Raw genomic sequence first — 20,963 nt, 5'->3', positions numbered from 1 at the left:
GCCAACTTGTCCTCCTGTTTTGCTTTGTTTGTATGTATGTTTTTGTTATAGCAGTGGAGATCCTGATTCACTGAGCCTAGTCAGACACAAACCAGGTAATCATAGTGGGGGAAAAAGATGGAGGTCCTGCCCAGAACCCACATGTTTGGAACGTGTCAAAGCACGAAGTACCAGGTTAAAATTTTGGTACTTTAAAAAGTACAAAGAAAGAAATGATGGCTAGTTGATGTCAAGAGGAAATTTAATAAGAAACACAATGAGACTATATAACTTCAGGTACCAGCTGATTTGATATATCTATTTCTTTGGGTCATAAGTTTATTATAGGTAGTCCAATAAAGTAAGGACCTGCGTTTCATATATCACATTGTAGATTGTCTTTTTGTTGATGTTTTTGTCAGTGTAGTTAAACTGGATCTTATGTAGGAACTAGTATATACTACATGTTCCTCTAAGAATTGCTAACAGTTACCATAAATTAACCTTAAAGTTCTTATTCCTGTTTTCACAAATTAAGTAAATGAAGCACAAAGAGTTTATGTAACAGGGCCAGAGTTTGGACAAAGAGAACATGTGAAAGACAGTGAAGACAGAACTGCCGTGCATTGTAGTTTTCAACACAGGTTGAAAACCTAATTTTAATTTTTTAACTGTTTAACCTTTAAAAATTACCTTTAAAATGTAAATAAATATATTTGAAAACTTTGGGAAAATAGAAACTACTTTAGATATTTTCAACATGAGTGTAAAACTGTAACCTCTAAGAAAGTTTATAGTTTTGCTGACTAGCAGTTTCATTGTTAGGACATCCAGTTAGTTAAATTAAAATTGCCATTTGAAATGCTTTATGGGTAAGATGTAAAGTACTTTGTTTTTGCTCTTTTAAAACACATTTTTGGTAGCAAATTTATAGCATCCTAAATCCTGAGAATTTGGAAGTACATTAAGGTATTGTCTTGTCTGTACTGATTTATTGTAGTAACCCCTCATCTTCTCTTTTCCCAGTGGTAAAACATTTTCATGGCAGAACCTACTTACTAACAATAAGAAAGTACACATTTTACTCAAGTAGTAGAAAGTAACTCAGTTTATATTTTAGTTGGTTTTTAAGAATTCCATGAGTTTTGTAGAAATGTGTTATATAATGAGGTCCCACACAGAGTCTGTTCTATAAACATATTTAAATATGGGCAAAAATTACAACATTTTCCAGGAAGGAATAGTATAAAGTGAATTACCTAAAATTCCAGAACTTATCTTCAATCTTTCAGATGATTGCTATTAAGTTGCTAGTATTCTTTTTTTTTAAATTTGTGCCACTATAGGGATTAGTAATGTCATTAAATTGCGGTCTTTCCTCCTATTCTAGTACAAAACAGTCTATCTTCAATGACTTAAAAATTTAAATGCATTCTAAATACATTTAATAATAAAATTATATTTGATACATATAAAGTTTTGAAAGCACAGGTACATATATCAAAATTAGGTTGATTTATAATTGTAAAATAATTGAAGAAAATTTCCTTATAAAGAACACATAATTCAATTTGAAAAAAGTAGAAACATAATAAAATTAGGTAAACAGTATAGATGAATAAAAAGAAACTTTTGAGTATGTTCTTAAAAATATGCTCACCCTTACAAGTCTTTTAAAGAAAATGAAAACTAAAAATACTGTGACCTGCCCTGCTGTTAGGAAAAGTTATTGTGAACCAACATGATCATTAATTTACAAGACAAAATAAAAATGGAATCAGCATATGAATTGTAATATTAAAAAGATAAGTGTAGGTAGCTGCAAAAGGTCCAAGGGCACTGGACGAATGCTTCATATTTTAAATATAGTTTCATTGCTAACACAGCTGTTCAGTCAAAATAATTACTAGTGCAGTAATGTTCAGTCATAGAGTACTAAACTATGGAGGTGGCTGGCTCCAGCACTGTTTTTTATAGCAGTAGAGCCAGCTGTACATGACAGCAGGAGGTGTGAGGCTCAGCCTTGGTTTTCCCAGGAGTTCTCACTGGAGCAGCATGTCCTCATGGGGTCTGAGGAGTGAGTGCTTCCCTTATGTTCACTGCACTCCAGATCAGTGAACAATCGAAAGAATCATGCAGACTTAAGGTGTCTTTTCCTTTGTGGTATGGTACAGTTTGAGAGTATTTCCTCTCCTTCATTTTGAAATTAGAAAAATATATTTCTATGGTAATAGGAAATTAATGATTGTATTTGTGTAGCTTAATTGCGATCTCTTCTAAAGACACATTTGTAATTATTTCTCAGATATTGGCTTCTTGTCCAATCGATCGGAAACCTTTTCAGGCAGTGTTTGAACTCAGTGCATTTGAAGGTTGTGCTAAGGTAAGCCTTTGATTTCACTTTGAGTTTATGACTCAAGATATTAACTGCAGCTTCTTTGTTTCCATAGATTTCTAGCTAATGTGATTTTAAAAATTATTCACTTTTAGGTTTAATTTGTGTCATCAGTTCCTTTGACCATGGCAAGCTCACAGCTTTTAGTGCCAGTAACTAATACTGGACAGCTTTCCCTTGTCTTCTAAAGCAGGCATACTATAGTGGTCACCTAATATTGTACAGATATAATAGATTAATGATATTATCAGCATGATTGTATTTCAAAACATCTTAGTTGGACAATACTTTGAATATAATTTTTCATCAAAATGTTTTAATTGAAGTATTGGATTCAAAGATGAACTTTTATAAAACTTAAGCTTCAAATATCTAAAAATTGTTTTTATGGGTGCTGGAGAGATGGCTTAGGTCTGGTCTAGCACTGGCTGGTCTTCCAGAGGTTCTGAGTTCAGTTCCCAGCAACTGCATGGTGGCTCACCACCATCTGTAATGAGATTTAGCGCCCTCTTTTGGCCTGCAGGTGTACATTCAGGCAGTATTATGTATACATACTAAATAAGTAAATCTTTAAAAACTGTTATAAAAACATAATTTGGAGATTAGATAAAATAAAACTAAACAAAAATTGACATCTTTGTTTTTACATGGTGTTGATGTTATTTAGTCTGAATCATGATTATAATTTTAAAACATTTTAATTTTTCAGATTAAAATAAAATTAGATCATTTTACCCATTCCTCCTTCCAGGTATTTCTCTTGTCTTCCTAGCTTTCAAATTTATGGCCTCTGGCCTCTTTCTTTAAAATTATTGTTACATAGGTAGTGTGTTTGTGTGTGCATGTGTGTGTGTGTTCCTAAATGTAAAAACAGTTTACTCAGTCTGTATAATGTTACTTGTACGTATGATTTCGGGGCTGACCCCTTGGTATTGGATAGCCAACTTGGGGGCTGTTTCGTAGGGAACACCATCTCTTAGATGGCTGTAGTTCTTCATTTAGGGTTTAAGGCCCATGAGATTACCCATCTCCACGTTAGAATGTTTGATGGTGTCGTCTTTGCTCAGGTCTTGTTTAAGTAGCCATGCTGATCAGTGAGCCTCTGACATTTCTAGGTGATTTGATCTCATAGCACACATCCTGTTCTCTGGCCCTTACAAATGATTAATATTTTATTGTTGATTTTTTTGCTTGTTAAAAAGAAGAAAATAAATAGAAACGTTGCTGAGTTCATAAGCAAAAGAGGAAGATAGGACAGTAGTGAGTAAGTAAGATATATGAAAAACAACAAATACGTGAAAATAAATGATAAATAGCTTAAGAACAATGACAGACAACACATATGCATGTGTATACATGGTACCTCTAAGGGAGGCATTGACTTAAGTCTGTGACCGCTTGCTTGTAGAAAAACAAAAACTAAAAACGTTTTAGTTTTCAGTTTAGGCATTCTAACTTGCTTTGATTTTTTTTTTTTTTCTTTTTCTGTGAGTCCTGATATAAAGTACAGTGTTGCTCAGTGAAGTATTTGCCACAGAAGCATGAGTCCTTGAGGTCCATCCCTGTGTTTACAGAATAGCTGGAATAAAAGGTCTCACTGGCCAGCAGTGTAGCTTAGTTACTACTTTCAGGGCAAACAAAAATGTGGATGGTGCCTGAGGAAAACCGCCAGAAGTCTTCCTCTGGCCTACACAAGCACGCCCATGCTTGGACATGAACATGTGCACACAAAACAAAAGGATCTGCCTGTCATGATTGCCTGTCTTCAGCACCTATGTGAATTATCATATATTTGACAAAATATACTTAGATGTTAATACAATAAAAGTCAAAATAGATTCTCTGGAAGACAAACTATTTTCCAACTATCTTTATAAAATTATATTGTTAAAGGTCTTCTGCCTTGGCTATCTTGAATTCTTGATTGCATTTTGAGTTTTGAGTGCTGTGATTAAAAGTGTACACCATAGTGTCAGGCTGAGACTCCACTTTTCAGTTTTATTAAAAGCTATTTTCAGTGTTGGTATACTTATTTAACAGATAGTTTTGCTTTTCTTATAGATTCAAGTAAAAAGATGGCTGAGAGAAATAGACAACAAGGAAAATGAAAGGTCTTTTAAGAAACAACTTTTTTATCATGACAGTTCCAAAAGCGACAAAAGGTTAGTGATTAACTTTACAGTGGGATTCAGTGTGACCATACATAAGTGTGAAAAGTAATGTGGGGGCGTTCCTGCAGATGGGTAGGATATTGGGATGAGACTATCCCTCCCCACTCCTAAGGAAAGGATTGCAGCTCTGTTGTTGCATATATAAAGCTCCTGTTGAAGTCATTAGAGGGGAGAAGGCTAAATGGATGACAAGTGGCTCGTGCATACCTTATTTTGCTAGATGTTTCCAATCTCTCCTTTAAACAAGTAATAACCTCTGTTCTGCATGTCTCAGTAGCCAGTCATGGAAGCCAGTAAGATTATTGTTTAAATACTAACATACATAATAGAATTCATTGTATATTAAAACCTAGTTTAGCCTATTATTATTTGATCTGAGTATATGAGAATATTTCATGTGATGGCCAGTGGATTAAAAAAAACTGAACAGAATTTTAGTTTTTTAAATTTTTTTAAACTCTTATTCATATTTACAGAAAAAGAAACACCATAAGAGAAGATCTATCATGTGAAAGGTCTGATGACTTGAAGGTGTTGTATAGTAAGTAACTCTGCTTGTGTGTCCTTTTTGTTTGTGTTGTAACTCAGTGTTAGTGCCATATTTCTTAGTAATATTTTTATTTTGAAAATAGTTGATAATGGGACTTCTTAGATCTCTCCACAATATACTATATGTGCTACATTGGTTTGCTTACATTGAGGTCACTTTTACTGTTCCCTGTTCCTTTTTTTTTTTCTCGAGACAGGGTCTCTCTGTGTAGCTCTGGCTGTCCTGGAACTCACTCTGTAGACCAGGCTGGCCTCGAACTCAGAAATCCGCCTGCCTCTGCCTACCAAGTGCTGGGATTAAAGGCGTGCGCCACCACTGCCCGGTCTGTTCCCTGTTCTTTTTTTAGCTTGAAGGGAGAAGGAAGGAAAGGAAGTATGTGTTGAGAGAAAGAACATTTTCTGATTACTTGGTGTTAAGTAGCCTGTATTGTAGCTTCATTACACATATCTTCATTACACATATCTTCATTACACATATCTTCATTACACATATCTTCATTACACATATCTTCATTACACATATCTTGGAGGTGATAGAGTATCTGGGTCTCAGACATTTTGGGTTTGGAAGATTGGCTAAGCATCGTCTCAGAGATGTTCCCTGTATTTTGTCTTTAAGGTTGAACTTTGGTTTGTGTTTATTTATAGTAAATTCAGTCTACAAAAAAGTCTTTCAGGTATCTCCCTTTTCCTTTTGGGGGGAGAATATATGTATATGGCACATGCATGAGGGGGAGAGGAAAGGGAAGAGATAGCATGTGTTTCAGAGTACCTTTAAAAAGAAAAGGTTAAATAAACTAAAACTTCCCCAGCTGTTGATTTATTAATAAAATGAGAAATAAGATTTAATACCAAGAGTGATAGTCACGTGATTCTGTTTCTGACACTGAGAGGATCATGCTGATACACATTAGGGTTTTATACTAATCGGTTACAAATGTGCCTGTATGTGTATTTGTCCTTGCACTTGGAGGCTAGAGGTTGATGTTGGGTGTCTTCTTTAATCACTCCCAACCTTAGTTTTTGAGATAGGGTTTCTCAGTAAACCTGTAGCTTGATTATCAGTTCAGTTCCACTGGCCAGCTGCTAATCCCTCGGGCTCCTCCTCTCTACCTTCTCAGCTCTGGAATTACAGTCATCTACTCCCATACTCACTTTTTATGGGGGTTCTAGGGATTCAAATGCGAGTCCCTGTGCTTGCCCAGCAGACACTTTACTGCCTGAGCCGTCTCTGCTACTTCTTTCAGATGTTTCTTAAAGGCATGCTACCTCTATTTAATTACAAATTTGTTGTTTGGTATTAGTCAGACTTTGAATGCCTGCTTAGCGTTAAGCTCAGAGTATTTATTATCTAAATTTATACTGTACACAAGAATTTTTTCTACATTTGCCCAGAAGTGCTTGGGATTGAACCCCAGGAAGTCCTATAGTCTGGGTGAGAACTTTACCACTGAGCTCTACCCTAGTCTATAGAAAGATGTTTTCACAAAATGTCTTCCGGCTCACTGAAATGTGCCTGAGAGATATAATGGGACTATCTCTGTCCCGCCAGTGATGCAAATAATGACACTGAGGCTTATTAGTATTTTAAAGCTTAGGCCTCTCATTGGGCTGTCTGCTGACTGCTCTAACCTTACTGATTCTGCACTATGTCCTGCTACGTGGCCAGGTCTACCTCTCTCTGCTTTCATCTTGTCTGTACATTCACTCCTGTGTTTACTGGTTCCCTAGTTTGTTTCTGTAGAAGTTGGGTATGGTTTGTCCTCCTAGCTGCATGGTCTCAAAATACTCAAGACTCGAAATATATTTATAAATACATTGGCCATATAGCTAGACTCTTCTGACTAGATCATAACTTAGATAACCTAAGTATTTTAACCTACCTTCTGCCATGTGGCTGGTTGCTTGTGTTCAGGTACCATATGTTCATCTCCTCACATCTCCCAGTCTGATCTTCCCCTCCCGGATGTCTCGTCTTCTATTTCCTGCCTAAACCATAGGCTGTCAGATTTATTATTGACAGATGCTACATCTATACAGACACAGATACTCTGTCTACACATTTCTTCTCCCATAGTCCCCTCTCTACCCTAAAGATCTGCCTTTCACTTCCTACCCAGATATTGGCCATCAGCTCTTTATTAAAGCCACTTAGATACAACTCAAGATTGCTTTAGGCAGAGACGGAAGAATGAATATTTACAAACTGTGAGAACTGGGACGGGCCTTTAGCTCTCTTCCGTAATTAACAGCTGAATATGCAGAGACACACCTTCACACTGTGTACCCTAACAGGGAAATACTGAAATAAAAACAAGCCATGCTTCCAGCTTAGCATAGCTGATTGAGCACTTATTTAAGCCATACAGAGAAGTAGGAAAGGAAGAGCACAAGAAGAGATGACCTTAAAATAGAAGCTTGAACATGGTTTTCTAAGAGGGATGGAAAATCATCTTAGCAGAAGCTTTAGCCTTTCATAGGGACAGTGGAGTTAACAGTGAGAGTCAGTTCACAGGTGTAGAGGCCTCTGTTGTATCTGAGGACAGATAAGAGGTGTAGTAACAAACACTTTTGTTTTGCTTTTTTGTTTGTTTTGTTTGAGATAAGGCTTCTCTTGTAGCTATGGCTATCTTGGAACTCATTTTGTAGACCAGGCTAGCCTCAAACTCAGAGATGCACCTGTTTCTGCCTCAAAAGGGCTGCGATTAAAGGCCTCTGCTATATCACTGCCTGGCTGAAGAAGAAACAGTTTTTTACGTTATTTTATTATTATTATTATTATTATTTTTTAAAAAAACAAAACAGTCTCATTAGGTAGTCCTAGCTGTCCTGAGCTCATTTTGTAGAGCTGTCTGGTCTGGAACTCAGAGAGACCTAGTTGTCACTGCTTCCCAAGTGTTGGTGTCAGGTGAGTGCCATTATGCTTTGCTTGTTGAATAGATTTTAAAGGTACAGTTCCTCCAGTAGATTCTTCTCTCGACAGAGTAGAGAAAGGGGATTATCCAGTTAGACTGTGGAATTTCTAGGTGAAATTCTAGACAGAAAGAGACAGAGGAAATAGTGGTAAAGAAGGAAATTTAAATCAAATGTTGACGTGACTGGTCATCTTCTATCTATGATCATTTTTAAAGTGTTGATTCTTTTTTTTATATTACTCAGAATAGGAGATAGGAAGCATCCGTGGACATGTGTTCAGGGTTGATGGCTTTTAGGAGTCTTCCAGTGAACAGCTGCCTCTCTTTCTTTTTTTCAAGGTCTGATTATTTCTTGACACAGCTGACTGCCTAGGAGGCGTCACAAAACAGAGCGCTGCCTCTCTTTCTCTTTGGATGAAACACTAGGCCACAGTCCCCTGTGCCCTAATCACTATTTTCTGTTCATATTTTAGTGTCCCAGAAACACTTGAGGATTTCCACATTATTGAGGGAAATAAAAGTACACAAATAAGAATAGACATGATCAGAGAGAGAGACTCAATATTGGGAGTTGAAAAACTTTAGAAATTAATATTCTGAAAGATGAAGCCACCAATCTCTTAAGAAGAAAGAAGGGTGGAGACCAAGGCCAGGGTCTTATCCCTGCTAGGTACATAAACTACCACTGACTTAGATCCCAACCTGAAGATTAAAAACGTTTAGAGATTTAAATTTTCAATAAGGAGAGACAGTAAATATCTAAGAGAGTGGACTCAATAGTCAGAGGTAGTGTTTATGTAGGAGATTAAATACTAGATAATAAAGCTCCACAGAGGAACTCCAAAAAAGTAAAATGCTAAACGTTATTTTTTAAAGTTATTCAAAAGGAAATTTCTTATACACATGGACATACACACGTGCATACACACATAAACACACACAAACACACACATAAACACACACCCTAGAATAAGGAAAAAACTGTGTATACAAGTGTTTTTAAAAATATTACCTGTCTTAAGTAAGGAGAAAAAGACAGCAGGTCACATGTAAAACGTTAGTGGTAGGAGTATCAGTAATGATTAGAGTGATGGAGGTATACCTCGAAAATACTGAGGAAAAGAATTAGTTGTTTAGTGGTTATTTGTAAGCTGCAGCTGAATATTTAATTAGAATTTTTACTGTTGGCTTTTAAAGAAACTTAAAAATCATTGTTTCAGCTGGACAATGATGGCATATTCCTTTAATCCTACCACTCTGGAGGTGAAGGCAGAGGCAGGTGGATCTTTGAGTTGGAGGCTAGCCTATTCTACAGAGCAAGTTCCAGGAAAGGACAGCCATGGCTACACAGTAAAACACTGACTTGGGGGGAAAAAAAGATAAAAATAAAAATCATTATTTCATCTTTAGCTATATATCACAGTGCATAACAACAGTAAGTTGCCAAATCTTAGTCAGCTCCCTTGGTCCCATCTCCATATTATATTTGTTATACCATTAGTATTATGGCATGTTGGCAGCAATCAAAAAGGAAATTATTATGCTATTAAGTAGAAAATATGCTTTAATCAGCAGTATTAACATAAGAAAACTGAGGATATATGGCTTTGAGTAACAGGAAAGATGTCTCCTATTTTGTGTGCTTTTGTTTGCTTGTTTTTGTTTTTTAGTGATGGGATGATCAGTAGATCTTTTGTGAAGCAAGCAAACCTGAGACTGCAGTTGCTGTTTGCAATGTTGATGTTTCCTAGAACTATTAGGAAATACCACTGATTATATCAGCAACAGTTTATGATAAACCATAAATACATTGATTGACCTCTTGGGATGGGGAGATAGCTCAGTGGGTCAGATACTTGCTGTGCAAATGAGGAAACCTGAGTTTGTGTGTCCAGCACCCATGTAAGTTCAATAATACAAGTAGTGCCACTTGTATTCCTGGTTGTGTGGGTAGATATAGGTGAGTCCTGGGAAGTCTTCATGGTCACTGAGTGATCCTGATTCAAGGGAAGAAGTGGGAGAGGAAGACACCTGATCTGCTTCTCTAGTCTCTCCATGCATGATGCACATGTTCATGAACATGTGCACACACGCACACATATGTGAAGCTAAGTAGTAAACAGAAACTTAGTAAGCTATAAAGATGTTAATATAATTTATCTTTCTAGGAGAATTTATCTTTTTTTTTAAAAGGTTTATTTATTATTTTATATATATATGAGTACACCATAGCCTCTTCAGGCACACCAGAAGAGGGCGCTGGATCCTACTACAGATGGTTGTGAGCCACCATGTGGTTGCTGGGAATTGAACTCAGGACCCCTGGAAGAGCAGTCAATGCTCTTAACCGCTGAGACATCTCCAGCCCTGAATTTATCTTTTATAAAGGACTAAAGAGATGGTTCAGCAGTTCAGATCATGCAGAGGACCAGCTCACTGCCTGTGTAATTCTGGCTCTGGGGAGTCTGATGCCTCTGGACTCCGGCACCAGCACTCACATACAGACACTCCACCCATACGTATTTAAAAATAATAAAACAAATCTTTAAACAACAAGAATGTATATGCTTTACATTACCAAATTTGAAATTACACAGAAAGAATTTCCTGATAAGATTAACCAAAAAGAAAAAGAACAGAAAAGGAAAGGTGATAAGCAACACGCAGCATGGCTGCAGCAGATGCACCAGTCAGCACCTTGTGTTCAGTAAGGGTTGAAGAATGAGGTGCTTGCTCTGAAGGCGTAGTGGCTGAAGGTGACCTGACTCAGCAGGCCCTCAGGAAGCTCCTACTTGAGGTGATCTTGTAACTAACTATCTTAAGTAATAGGTATATAAGAAACCCTAAATGTAATTAATTGCACTTACAGTTTAAAGACTTGTATGTCACATTTTTTGCTTAAGGTGATAAAAAAATGTTGATTAGAATCATACCCATAATGCTGTGGGTATAATGGTTCTGTTTATTGTAACTGTATTTTCCTTTTGTGTGAGTTCTCATAAGATGTGACTAATATTTGCAAAGTTTTTAATACAAATATTATCAGAGATTCAATACATGTAGACACTTTGACATTCTTTATCAATGTCAATGGTGTACAGACTTCTGAAATAAAATTTGAGGCGAGTAACCAGGTTCTGTTTTCTTTGTTTGCTTGTTTTATAGGAAACTTTTCAAACAGTAAAATGGGTGGAAAGAAAAATGCTACAGCAAAGACAAATAAGGTTTGTTGAAAGAAAGGAAAAGTTTTTTCTTCATAGTAGTTATTTAGTAAGTTAGTGCTTAAGGTGCATACAAATCCTTTTTTTTTTTCTGGTTTCATTAATAACTTGTTATATTTTTAGGTTCAAAGATCAAATCAGTGTACAGAGTCTTGTATCAAAAATGACATGTCCGGTGTGTTTTCATGTGGCAGCCACAGTTGGGGACCTCACACCGACAGAGCTTCCTGGTTAGTGCTTGCTGTCCTTGGTTTGTAGTTATTACACATTGTGTTTTAGTCATTGACTTTTGGTAGAAATTTAAACTGGGCTCAATAAAAGTGCTGGAACTCAAAATTTTGTTATTGTTCCTTTTAGAAAACAAACTAGTACTAGCAAAGTGAGAGCTTGCTATTTTTGTGAGTTATTCAGTGTTGGACAGTGTTTGCCTACGTTAGTAAATTGTTGAGTATAGTTTTGATATATGCTGGGGAATCAAGGCATGTGTGCAGTCATTAGTGTAGCACCTATTAAAACAACTGTGTTAGAGCTGACTCTGTAATCTTTGGATATATAGTGATATATAGTGACAGGTAGATGTTGGGTATATATTTGTGTGATTTAAATACTGAAGTTTTAAAATCACACAAACTTAATTGAGCCAATAAAGTAGAACAGAATTGTGATATTTTTAGGACTTGGCTGAGTACACTAGAAACAATTACATCTGATTCCCTTTATGAAAAGTGGAGTTAAATCTATTTTTGATCAAGATAACGACACCCATTTGTATTTTCTTCTTTTGGGCTAGAGTAGACCATGATTGTCCCAGCTAAGTGTTTTCTCTGAGCAGTTGGAGTTAATGTCTGATGTGAAGTTTGTCTGAATAACTCCTTGATCAAGTGCCCAGGCTGCCCTGCTGCTTGTGGCTTTCTGTCAGTCCTCGTCAGAACTAGTACATGATGGAAGTTTGAGGCCAGCCTAGACTTTGTATCTAGGCAGACTCTCAAAGGCAGACAACATCCTGCCTTTCATACAGAATTCTCAGCAGTTCTTTGTTGTATGCATTTAAATACAGTTTTGTATCGTAAAGTAAAAGTTCTGCTTATGGAAGGGTTGTTCTTATTCTGGAAGTGTCTATCTATGATGCTGGCTGTGGAAACTATTACTATTTGTGTCATAATTCAGTTTTTTCTCTAAACTTTTTAATTTGGGGAATTCTAATGAAACTTTAAATTTTTCTTTTTTTTTTTTTTTTTTAGTACAGAATCTATAGAAGTCAATGAAATCAGTGCATTGATGAGGCAGAAACGACAGGAACTGGAGTTGTCATGGTTTCCTAATACATTACCTGGAAATGGAAGGTAAAAATTATTCACTAAAATTTATATCTAATACAAATACCAAAATAACATAAAACTCTTCAGTATAGGTTCCATCTGTGCTTCTTAAGGAGGGTCTGTATAAATTAAACTTGGTGTTATAAATACCTAATAAAGATCACCTATGTGCTATCTGCTGAAGCATTGTTTCTGTATTTCTGTTTTCAAACATATTCTAAATAATGATTTGGTCCTGTGCTTGCTCTGCCCTTGCCTTCAGGACTTTCTATAATCCAGTTTTTCCTTTTAATAGTCCCAGAGCTGGTACAAGTCCAAATACACACTGCTGAGTTACGCTCCTGCCTGCATTGATGGGATTCCTGAGCTTTATACTCACTCCTTACATTACAGATTTTATCTGTAACTGTGATGGAGTTCTGTATGTAATTACCTCATGCAGTAGAAATGGTGGAATGTAAATATAAATGAGCTTGATTTACAGATACTTATAGTTTGAACCATTTTTTACAGTTGTCTGGTTTTGTACTTACACAAGTTAAATATTCTTTTTTTTTTTTTTGGTTTTTCGAGACAGGGTTTCTCTGTGTAGCTCTGGCTGTCCTGGCACTCACTCTGTAGACCAGGCTGGCCTCGAACTCAGAAATCCACCTGCCTCTGCCTCCCAAGTGCTGGGATTAAAGGCGTGCGCCACCACCGCCCGGCCAAGTTAAATATTCTTTTTCAAGTCTTATTTCTTCTAGAATCTCATCTGGTACTGACTGAAGTGGTCTTTTGTTAGGAGACATAAGTTTATTTAGAAAATGCTTGAGAAGTGAGTTGGACTTGAGGGGACTTTACTTGCTCGACACCATTCCTCAGAACTGAAAAGACATCACTCTCAGTCTAAGGACTTTTAAAGCATAAACTTAGTATAAAGAATCCTTTAGTAGTTGACCTAATGGAGAGAGAAGGGTTCAAAAAAGTGAGTGAGAGGAAGCTTATTGAGAAACGAAAATGTTCTGGATGTGGTGTGTGTGTGTGTGTTTAAAAGTCATCAAATTAGCCGGGCGGGCCTGCCTGGTCTACAGAGTGAGTTCCAGGACAGCCAAGGCTACACAGAGAAACCCTGTCTCAAAAAAACAAAAACAAAACCCAAAATAAACAAACAAACAAAAAAAGTCATCAAATTATATACTTAAATGAACTTATATTTTACATCAACTATACCTCAGAGTTGGTGTTTTTTATAGTAGCAGAAAAGAATAAAAGTTAAAACAATATCTGTTTTTAAAGACTGAATTATTTTTTTTGACGATATATTATTATGGTCTAAGTATGTGTGTGTCTATGTGTGAGTATATGCACATTTGTATAAGTGCATTTGGAGGCCTGGAGAGGGCATCAGTCTCCTGAATCTGGAGTTACAGGCAGCTGTGAGCCACACAGTCTGGATGCTGGGAACTGAAAGAGTAGTAAGGCTCTGAACCATTAAGCCATCATTCCACTCCCCCCTCCCCCTCCCCCACCCCAGGCCCCGGGGAAAAAAAAATCTGTGTAAAATATGTCATTATTTAAAAGAGAAATGTTTGCTTTTATTTTAACACAAAGATACACCTTTAAAGTTTGTTTTTGTTTTGTTTCTTTACTTGCAAACAGTTTGTAGCCATGTTTGGGTAATGAATAACCTTGAGCTTACATGTTTAGTTAGTGGGCCAGAAAAGTGTAAGGACTTTTTTTTAATGTTACTAACTAATCTAATTTGGAGAATGTAGTAATTTTTAATTCCTAGCTCAGGGTTTTAGACCACATAACTAAAGAAATCTTTGCTTACATTTTTCAGAATTGGCTCTGTACCTTTGAGTGTGGAGACAGCAGTTCTTCCTCTGGTTTCCTCAGTGTTGCCAAGGATGATTTTTCCAGCAAGTACCATGTCACTAGAAAATTTTGGTAAAGTTTGTGAATTTACTTTTTTGTTATAATATTATTAGCTCCATTCACAAACACATGAGTGTCGACGATTTAGAATAACTGAAAGAGTGACTTTTGGGAAGTTCTTTAACTATTTGGGCAGTGTGTAACTTTAAAATCATTACAACCAGAGTACATTTGCACAATGGATTATTTATAGTCATTTAAAAGAAGGGAATCCCATCCATTGAAATGGATGAACCTGGGAATGTTATGGTGAGTGATATAATCGTGCCATGAAATGACAAGAAACCTAAGTACACTCATGTGGAATTGAGATTACTATGGTAGTTACCATGAAGTGCAGTGGGTTGTGGTTGAGTAAGGATAAGGATAAGGGATCTAGTGTTACAAGTGGTGTTTATAGTTAATAATATTATCTTGTGAAATGTCCACACTATACATACAAAGATAACTGTGGATTGGAGTGTATGTTAATTAGATAGATTTTGTTGTTTCACAGTGTGTTCTTTAAAACATGATGTACAATGGCAAATACATACAGCTTCATGAGTTACTTTAATTTTCTAACTAGAAAGTCTGTTCTACATTTTTAAGACTTAGAGAAACTGACTAGAAATCTTTTTTTGTTTAGGGTTCTAATGTCTAAATCATAGCTCTTTAGAAATAACATCTCTGAGTTCAGTGTAGACAAGTAGTCTTTATACTCACGCATGGGTAGCATTTCCTGTTTCCTTTTGTCTAGAAAATGAGAGTTTATAAATAATTTGTACCTAAGGAAGTACATCTGTCTGTACCCTTATGTTAGTAACATTAGAAAGATACTGGTGGTGACCAGCTAGATGTGATGTGGCACATGTCTGTGATCCCAGTACTTGGGAGGTTGGAGGTAAGAGGATCCAGGAGCTCAAAGGCATCCGTGACTAAATAATGAATATAAGGCTACCCTGGGATACAAGAGAGATTCTCAATCTCTTGTCCCCTAGATATTGATGAAATCTCCTGTTACTCATTTGTTAGAGATACACTTAACAGTTTGATTAACAAGTATATTTTTTAATTGATTTTAGTTACTTATTATTCTGAAACTAACTATAGTCAAATTGTATGTTGAAACACATTTAGAAATCCCTTTTATTTTTCTACATTGTCAGGAACTTCTCATAAGGGATATGCATTAGCACATACCCAAGGAGGAGGAGAAAAAAAGCAAACTTCAGGCACATCAAACACCAGAGGATCAAGACGAAAACCTGCAGCAACTGCTCCTACAAGGAGGTCCACACGAAACACACGAGCTGAGACAGTCAGTCAGTCCCAGAAGTCCCCAGTGTCAAACTACTCTGAGTGTGATGCCCCAGGAAATAGTAATTCCTCTGTAAGTATTTCCTCTCCAGCTGAACCAGAAAAGCAAACAAGACAGGCTCCAAAACGAAAGTCCGTAAGGAGAGGAAGAAAACCACCTTTACTGAAAAAGAAACTTCGAAAATCTGTACCTCCTGCTGAAAAAACAACATCTAGTGATTCCGTAGAGGAAGAGACTGTGGACTCTGACACTCCACCTGTGTTGGAGAAAGAGCAACAGTCGTGTGTAGAAAGTAGTAGCATTTGCTCTGTGCAGACAGATGAAGAGAATCATTTGGCTCAGTGCAGTGAACAAACACAAGAAAATGAACAAACCAAGAATCATGAGATCGAGGAACAAACAGAAATTTTAAATTCTGAATCTTGCACTCAGTATCCTCCTGTGCTTGTTGGAGAGGATACAGGGATAGAGGCTAAGGAGTTATGTATAGACCGTGATATTTCTACTGATGCTTCTCTAAGAGGAAAGGATCCATTAGAAAATCAAGAGCAGGTGTCTGGAGGCTCAGAGTCAGAGGTACAGGCACTTGCATGTACAGAGAGTCCTCCTGAAGATTTTCCTACATGTCCACCTTCTGACATTGAAGAACACCAACCAGTGTCCAGTCCCTTGGGTGAAGTATCTGATAACACTGCACCAGTTGTTAGTGATGAAAGAACAGAGGAGAGTCTCATAGTAGAAAGTACTGATTTGAATAATTCTGCAGTAAACACAGAAGCATTTGTAGAGAGCCCCAAAATGGAATCTTCTGAAGGTGAAATTCCACACAGACTGGACAGACATTGTGTTCCCAGCTCAGACGCTGAGTTGCCTGAGCATATTCAAACAGAAAATACAGAAATAATTCCAACATGTGGCACTTCAGAAAATGAAAGTTCTGGTGTTGTTCAAGATTGTAAAGATAACTTACTAATACATAATCTTGACAATTCCCAATTGGATAAATCCTTAGAAGAAAAGACAGACTCTCTGGTTGAACATCCCATTCATGCAGAGTTACCTCACAAAGAGGTTGAACGGAGTGAGAAACATTTCAGTGAAGATAATAATGAAACAGTACCTATGGAGTGCGATTCCTTCTGTAGTGACCAGAATGAGTCTGAAGTAGAGTCATCAGCAAATACTGACTCTAAACAATTGAGTGAAAATTCTGTGACGCACAGTTCTGACAACAAGCTGTCTTCTGATCCTGTTATTGAGAAGACTGAGAGTGTAGCTCAACCAGCTGAGAACCTAGTGGATAAAGCCCCAAAGCCTCGAACTCGAAGATCTAGATTCCATTCTCCATCTACAACTTGGTCTCCCAATAAAGATGCTGCACAGGAAAAGAGGCGTGCTCAGTCTCCATCTCCAAAAAGAGAGACTGCAACAGAAGGTAAGAATTCTCAGTCACCATCACCCAAGAGAGAGTCTGCCAGAGGACGGAGAAAATCTCGTTCTCTCTCGCCGAAAAAAGATGTAGCAAGAGAAAGGAGGCAGTCTCGGTCTCCAAAAAGAGAGAATGCCAGGGAAGCTAAAAGGTCTGAGTCAGGCTCCCCAAGAAGAGATACTTCTAGAGAGAACCAGAGGTCTCAGTCCAGAGTGAAAGATTCTTCCTCAAGAGAAAAATCTAGGTCCCGGAGCAGAGAAAGAGAGAGTGATAGAGAGGCTCAGAGGAGAGATCGAGACAGAGAGAGGAGAGCCAGAAGATGGTCTCGGTCCAGATCTCGCTCCCGATCGCCATCAAGAGGGAGAACAAAAAGTAAAAGTTCATCATTTGGTAGAAATGAAAGAGATAATTACTCTCCTCGGTGGAAGGAAAGGTGGACAAATGATGGTTGGAGGTGTCCCAGAGGAAATGACCGGTACCGGAGGAATGATTCAGAGAAACAGAATGAAAATACAAGAAATGAAAAAAATGACATCACTGCAGATACTAATGATCCAAGTTCCACAGACAAGCATAGAAATGACTGTCCCAGTTGGGTAACAGAAAAAATAAACTCTGGGCCAGATCCAAGGACCAGAAATCCAGAAAAGTTAAAAGATTCCCACTGGGAAGAAAATAGAAATGAAAATTCAGGGAATTCTTGGACTAAAAACTTCGGCTCAGGCTGGATGCCCAGCCGTGGTCGAGGTAGCCGTGGGAAAGGTGCTTACAGAGGTAATTTTGCCTGTAGTGACCAGAGTGAGAACAGGTGGCAAAGCCGTACACCCCTCTCAGGGAGCGACTCTTTCAAGTCTGTGGAGCAGCAGCCCTCTAAGCGGAAAAGTGAGCAAGAACTGTCCTTTGGCACGCCAGCAGACCGGTCAGGGTGGACGTCTGCATCTAGTTGGGCAGTAAGAAAAACTCTGCCAGCAGATGTGCAGAACTATTACTCTCGGCGTGGCAGGAATTCTTCAGGTCCACAGTCTGCGTGGATGAGGCAGGAAGAGGAAACACCTGAGCAGGGTAACAGTCTTTGCTCATTCTTAATGTCTAACTTGGGGGGAAAGACACTTAACCTAACAACCTGAATCAAATGATCTTTAACTCAGTATTTGCTAAAATTATACCCAATTCCAGTTTTTGTAAGTCACTTTTAATTATATAAATACCTAATAAATCAACATTTATTTTTTATGTGTGTGTGTGTATGTGTGTATGTGTGTATGTATATTTTAAAGACAGGGTTTCATGGTGTAGCTAGCCTGGAACTGGCTATAAGAGACCATATTAGAGGAGTTTGGGGGTGTTATTATACATAATTTAACTTGTGTTTCATTTGTTCCTAAAAAACCTAGTCTTTTGAATTAGTAATTTTTAATTTTTTTTTCCCTTTTTTTAAAAAAGACAGTGTCTCCTTATGTAGACCTTGCTATGATTTTCTAAGTAGAACAGGGTGACCTCAAAACTCAGAGACCTGAGTGCTGGGATTAAAAAGTATGAGCCACCCCTTAGCTTTCTTTGCTAATTTTGATGTATGGTATATAAACTGACAGTAATTATGAGCATTTTTTGTTGTTAAAAATTGATTGCATATTTAAAATGATAAGATTAAATAAGTAGCTTTTGGCTTTGTTGTCCTGAGCCTTTTGCTCTTTGATTCTGTGTTTATAAGTATAATGTCATTTTTTGTTGTTGTTACCAAGCCTTTTTTTTTTTTTTTGACAGATTCTAACTTAAAAGACCAAACAAACCAAGTTGATGGTTCTCAGCTGCCTGTAAATATGATGCAGCCACACATGAGCGTAATACAGCCTCCAGTGAATGCCCAGCATCAGCCAATGGGTATCTTCCCATACCCAGTGGGTGTTCACGCTCCTATGATGAACATGCAGCGGAACCCATTTACCATGCACCCTCCAATGCCCCTGCATCTCCACACAGGAGTACCTCTCATGCAGGTAGCAGCCCCTGCAAGTATACCTCAGGGACCGCCACCACCACCTCCTCCGCCGCCATCCCAGCAGGTCAGCTACATCGCATCACAACCAGATGGGAAACAAGTGCAGGTATGTTTTTAGCTTGAGTTAAGTCAATAGTCCTTAGAGGAACTAGGGACAGACGTTTTAAGAAAGGGATTCCTTGCATGTAGAAACAGTGGTATATTTGGTTATATTCTGGTGAATTACTCATCATAACCCCTTTTCATTATCCTCTGCTAATCCCCATTCCCATCCCCAGAAAACTGGCCAGGACCATACAAGCTACACACTTGCCATTATTTGTATCCAAACACATCTCTGTTTTTGTTGTTTGGCTTGATCAAATTAGTGAATTCTAGTTATCAAGTTTGAGCTCACTTTAAAAATTTTCCTTCCAATTTTAAAGGCTTTTGCGAGCAAGGTGGTGAATGCTCTTGGTTAAACTTTGGATAAAGACATTATCCATTATCTGGATAAAGACATTATCCATTATCGTCTGCTGTATTTTCATTGTGAGTTTACTGCACTAAGAGAAGAGTCGCTGTGGGAGACAGATGCAGATACTTGGCAAACGTTTTGGTGCTTGTAATTTTATTGATACTGATTTTTCTACTGATTTTATTTTCTATTGCTGTATGTGTGTGAGTGTGGACATGGTGCATACTATCACGTGAAGATGTGGGTGTCAGAGGATAACTTTTAGGAACCGATTCTCTCCCTATCATGTGGGTCCCAGGGATTGAACTCAGGTCCTCAGGCTTGTGTGGCAAGCACTTTTTCTCTCTGGACCATTTTGCTGTCTCTGTCTACATAATTTAAAGGACATTTGACATTGAAATAAAGGCTGTGTTTAAGACTACATTCGATCTTCTTCAACTGGCCCTTTATGTATACATTTCCTAGAATAAGTACTTCTCTTAAGAATAAGGTTGAATCACTTTGTTTTTCTATCATTACTGATTCATGTCATAAATATTTCTTTAAATACAGTACTCTGTTGACAGATATTTAACTCTTTAAAACAGGGCCTTCCAAGTGCTTCTCATGTAAGTAATAACATGAATACACAAGTGTTGCCTGCTCCATCAGCAGCCCCAGCAAACATGGGATCAATTCAGGGACCAAGTTCTGGTAATACTTCGTCATCAAGTCACGTCCAAGCCTCTAACGCTGCTGTAAAATTGGCAGAAAGCAAAGTAAGTGTTACAGTGGAAGCCAGCGCAGATAGCTCGAGGACAGACAAGGCAAGTTCAAGGTTGAGAGCAACCACACAATTCTGTATATAGTAAAGATGGACAAACAACAGCTTGGATTTTATGAGAGGTGGAGGGGATTTGTTATTGGGAGTTTGGAATTCAAATGTTGGATTTTGTCTAGATGGTGTTGATGCTTGGTGAGTTAATTGATAATATTGCATAATCATGTTTAGAAATGTTCGATATGTGTATGCATCGTTTATGTCATTTGAAAAGTTCCTTACAGTGTCTAAGTGCATTGTTTTCAATTTCATAAATTTCTAGAAAGCATTTGAGAGTCTAAGACTGGCAGATAATAATTACACATTTTCTTCTCATTAGAAATTGCAAATTCAAGAGAAAGCAGCACAGGAGGTGAAACTGGCTATTAAGCCATTTTATCAGAATAAAGACATCACTAAGGAAGAGTACAAAGAGATCGTGCGGAAGGCAGTGGACAAAGTAAGTGTAGCTACAGCGTGGAGCATTGTAACCACCTCTGCTGTAATAAAGAA

The 20,963-nt window shown here is 37.5% G+C and overlaps 1 protein-coding gene across 3 annotated transcripts in view; it reads left to right on the top strand.

The window, feature by feature from the left end:
* Window positions 1-20,963, top strand: part of Scaf11 (SR-related CTD associated factor 11) — a 51,585-nt gene that overhangs the window by 27,403 nt on the left and 3,219 nt on the right. For 2 of the 3 annotated variants that reach the window (XM_034516290.2, XM_076911954.1), the window contains 11 exons: window positions 2,285-2,362; window positions 4,436-4,536; window positions 5,022-5,086; window positions 11,175-11,233; window positions 11,354-11,460; window positions 12,472-12,573; window positions 14,372-14,478; window positions 15,615-18,257; window positions 18,960-19,300; window positions 20,239-20,457; window positions 20,791-20,910. In XM_034516290.2, coding sequence (XP_034372181.1) covers window positions 2,285-2,362; window positions 4,436-4,536; window positions 5,022-5,086; window positions 11,175-11,233; window positions 11,354-11,460; window positions 12,472-12,573; window positions 14,372-14,478; window positions 15,615-18,257; window positions 18,960-19,300; window positions 20,239-20,457; window positions 20,791-20,910 — 3,942 coding nt within the window. The remainder of the gene's footprint in view (window positions 1-2,284; window positions 2,363-4,435; window positions 4,537-5,021; window positions 5,087-11,174; window positions 11,234-11,353; window positions 11,461-12,471; window positions 12,574-14,371; window positions 14,479-15,614; window positions 18,258-18,959; window positions 19,301-20,238; window positions 20,458-20,790; window positions 20,911-20,963) is intronic. The other variant, XM_034516291.2, reaches the window with a different exon arrangement.

Source organism: Arvicanthis niloticus, chromosome 13, assembly GCF_011762505.2.
Source record: "Arvicanthis niloticus isolate mArvNil1 chromosome 13, mArvNil1.pat.X, whole genome shotgun sequence".
Classification (NCBI taxonomy): domain Eukaryota; kingdom Metazoa; phylum Chordata; class Mammalia; order Rodentia; family Muridae; genus Arvicanthis; species Arvicanthis niloticus.
Note: the sequence above shows the minus strand (reverse complement) of the source record. Positions and strands in the feature narration are given on the sequence as shown.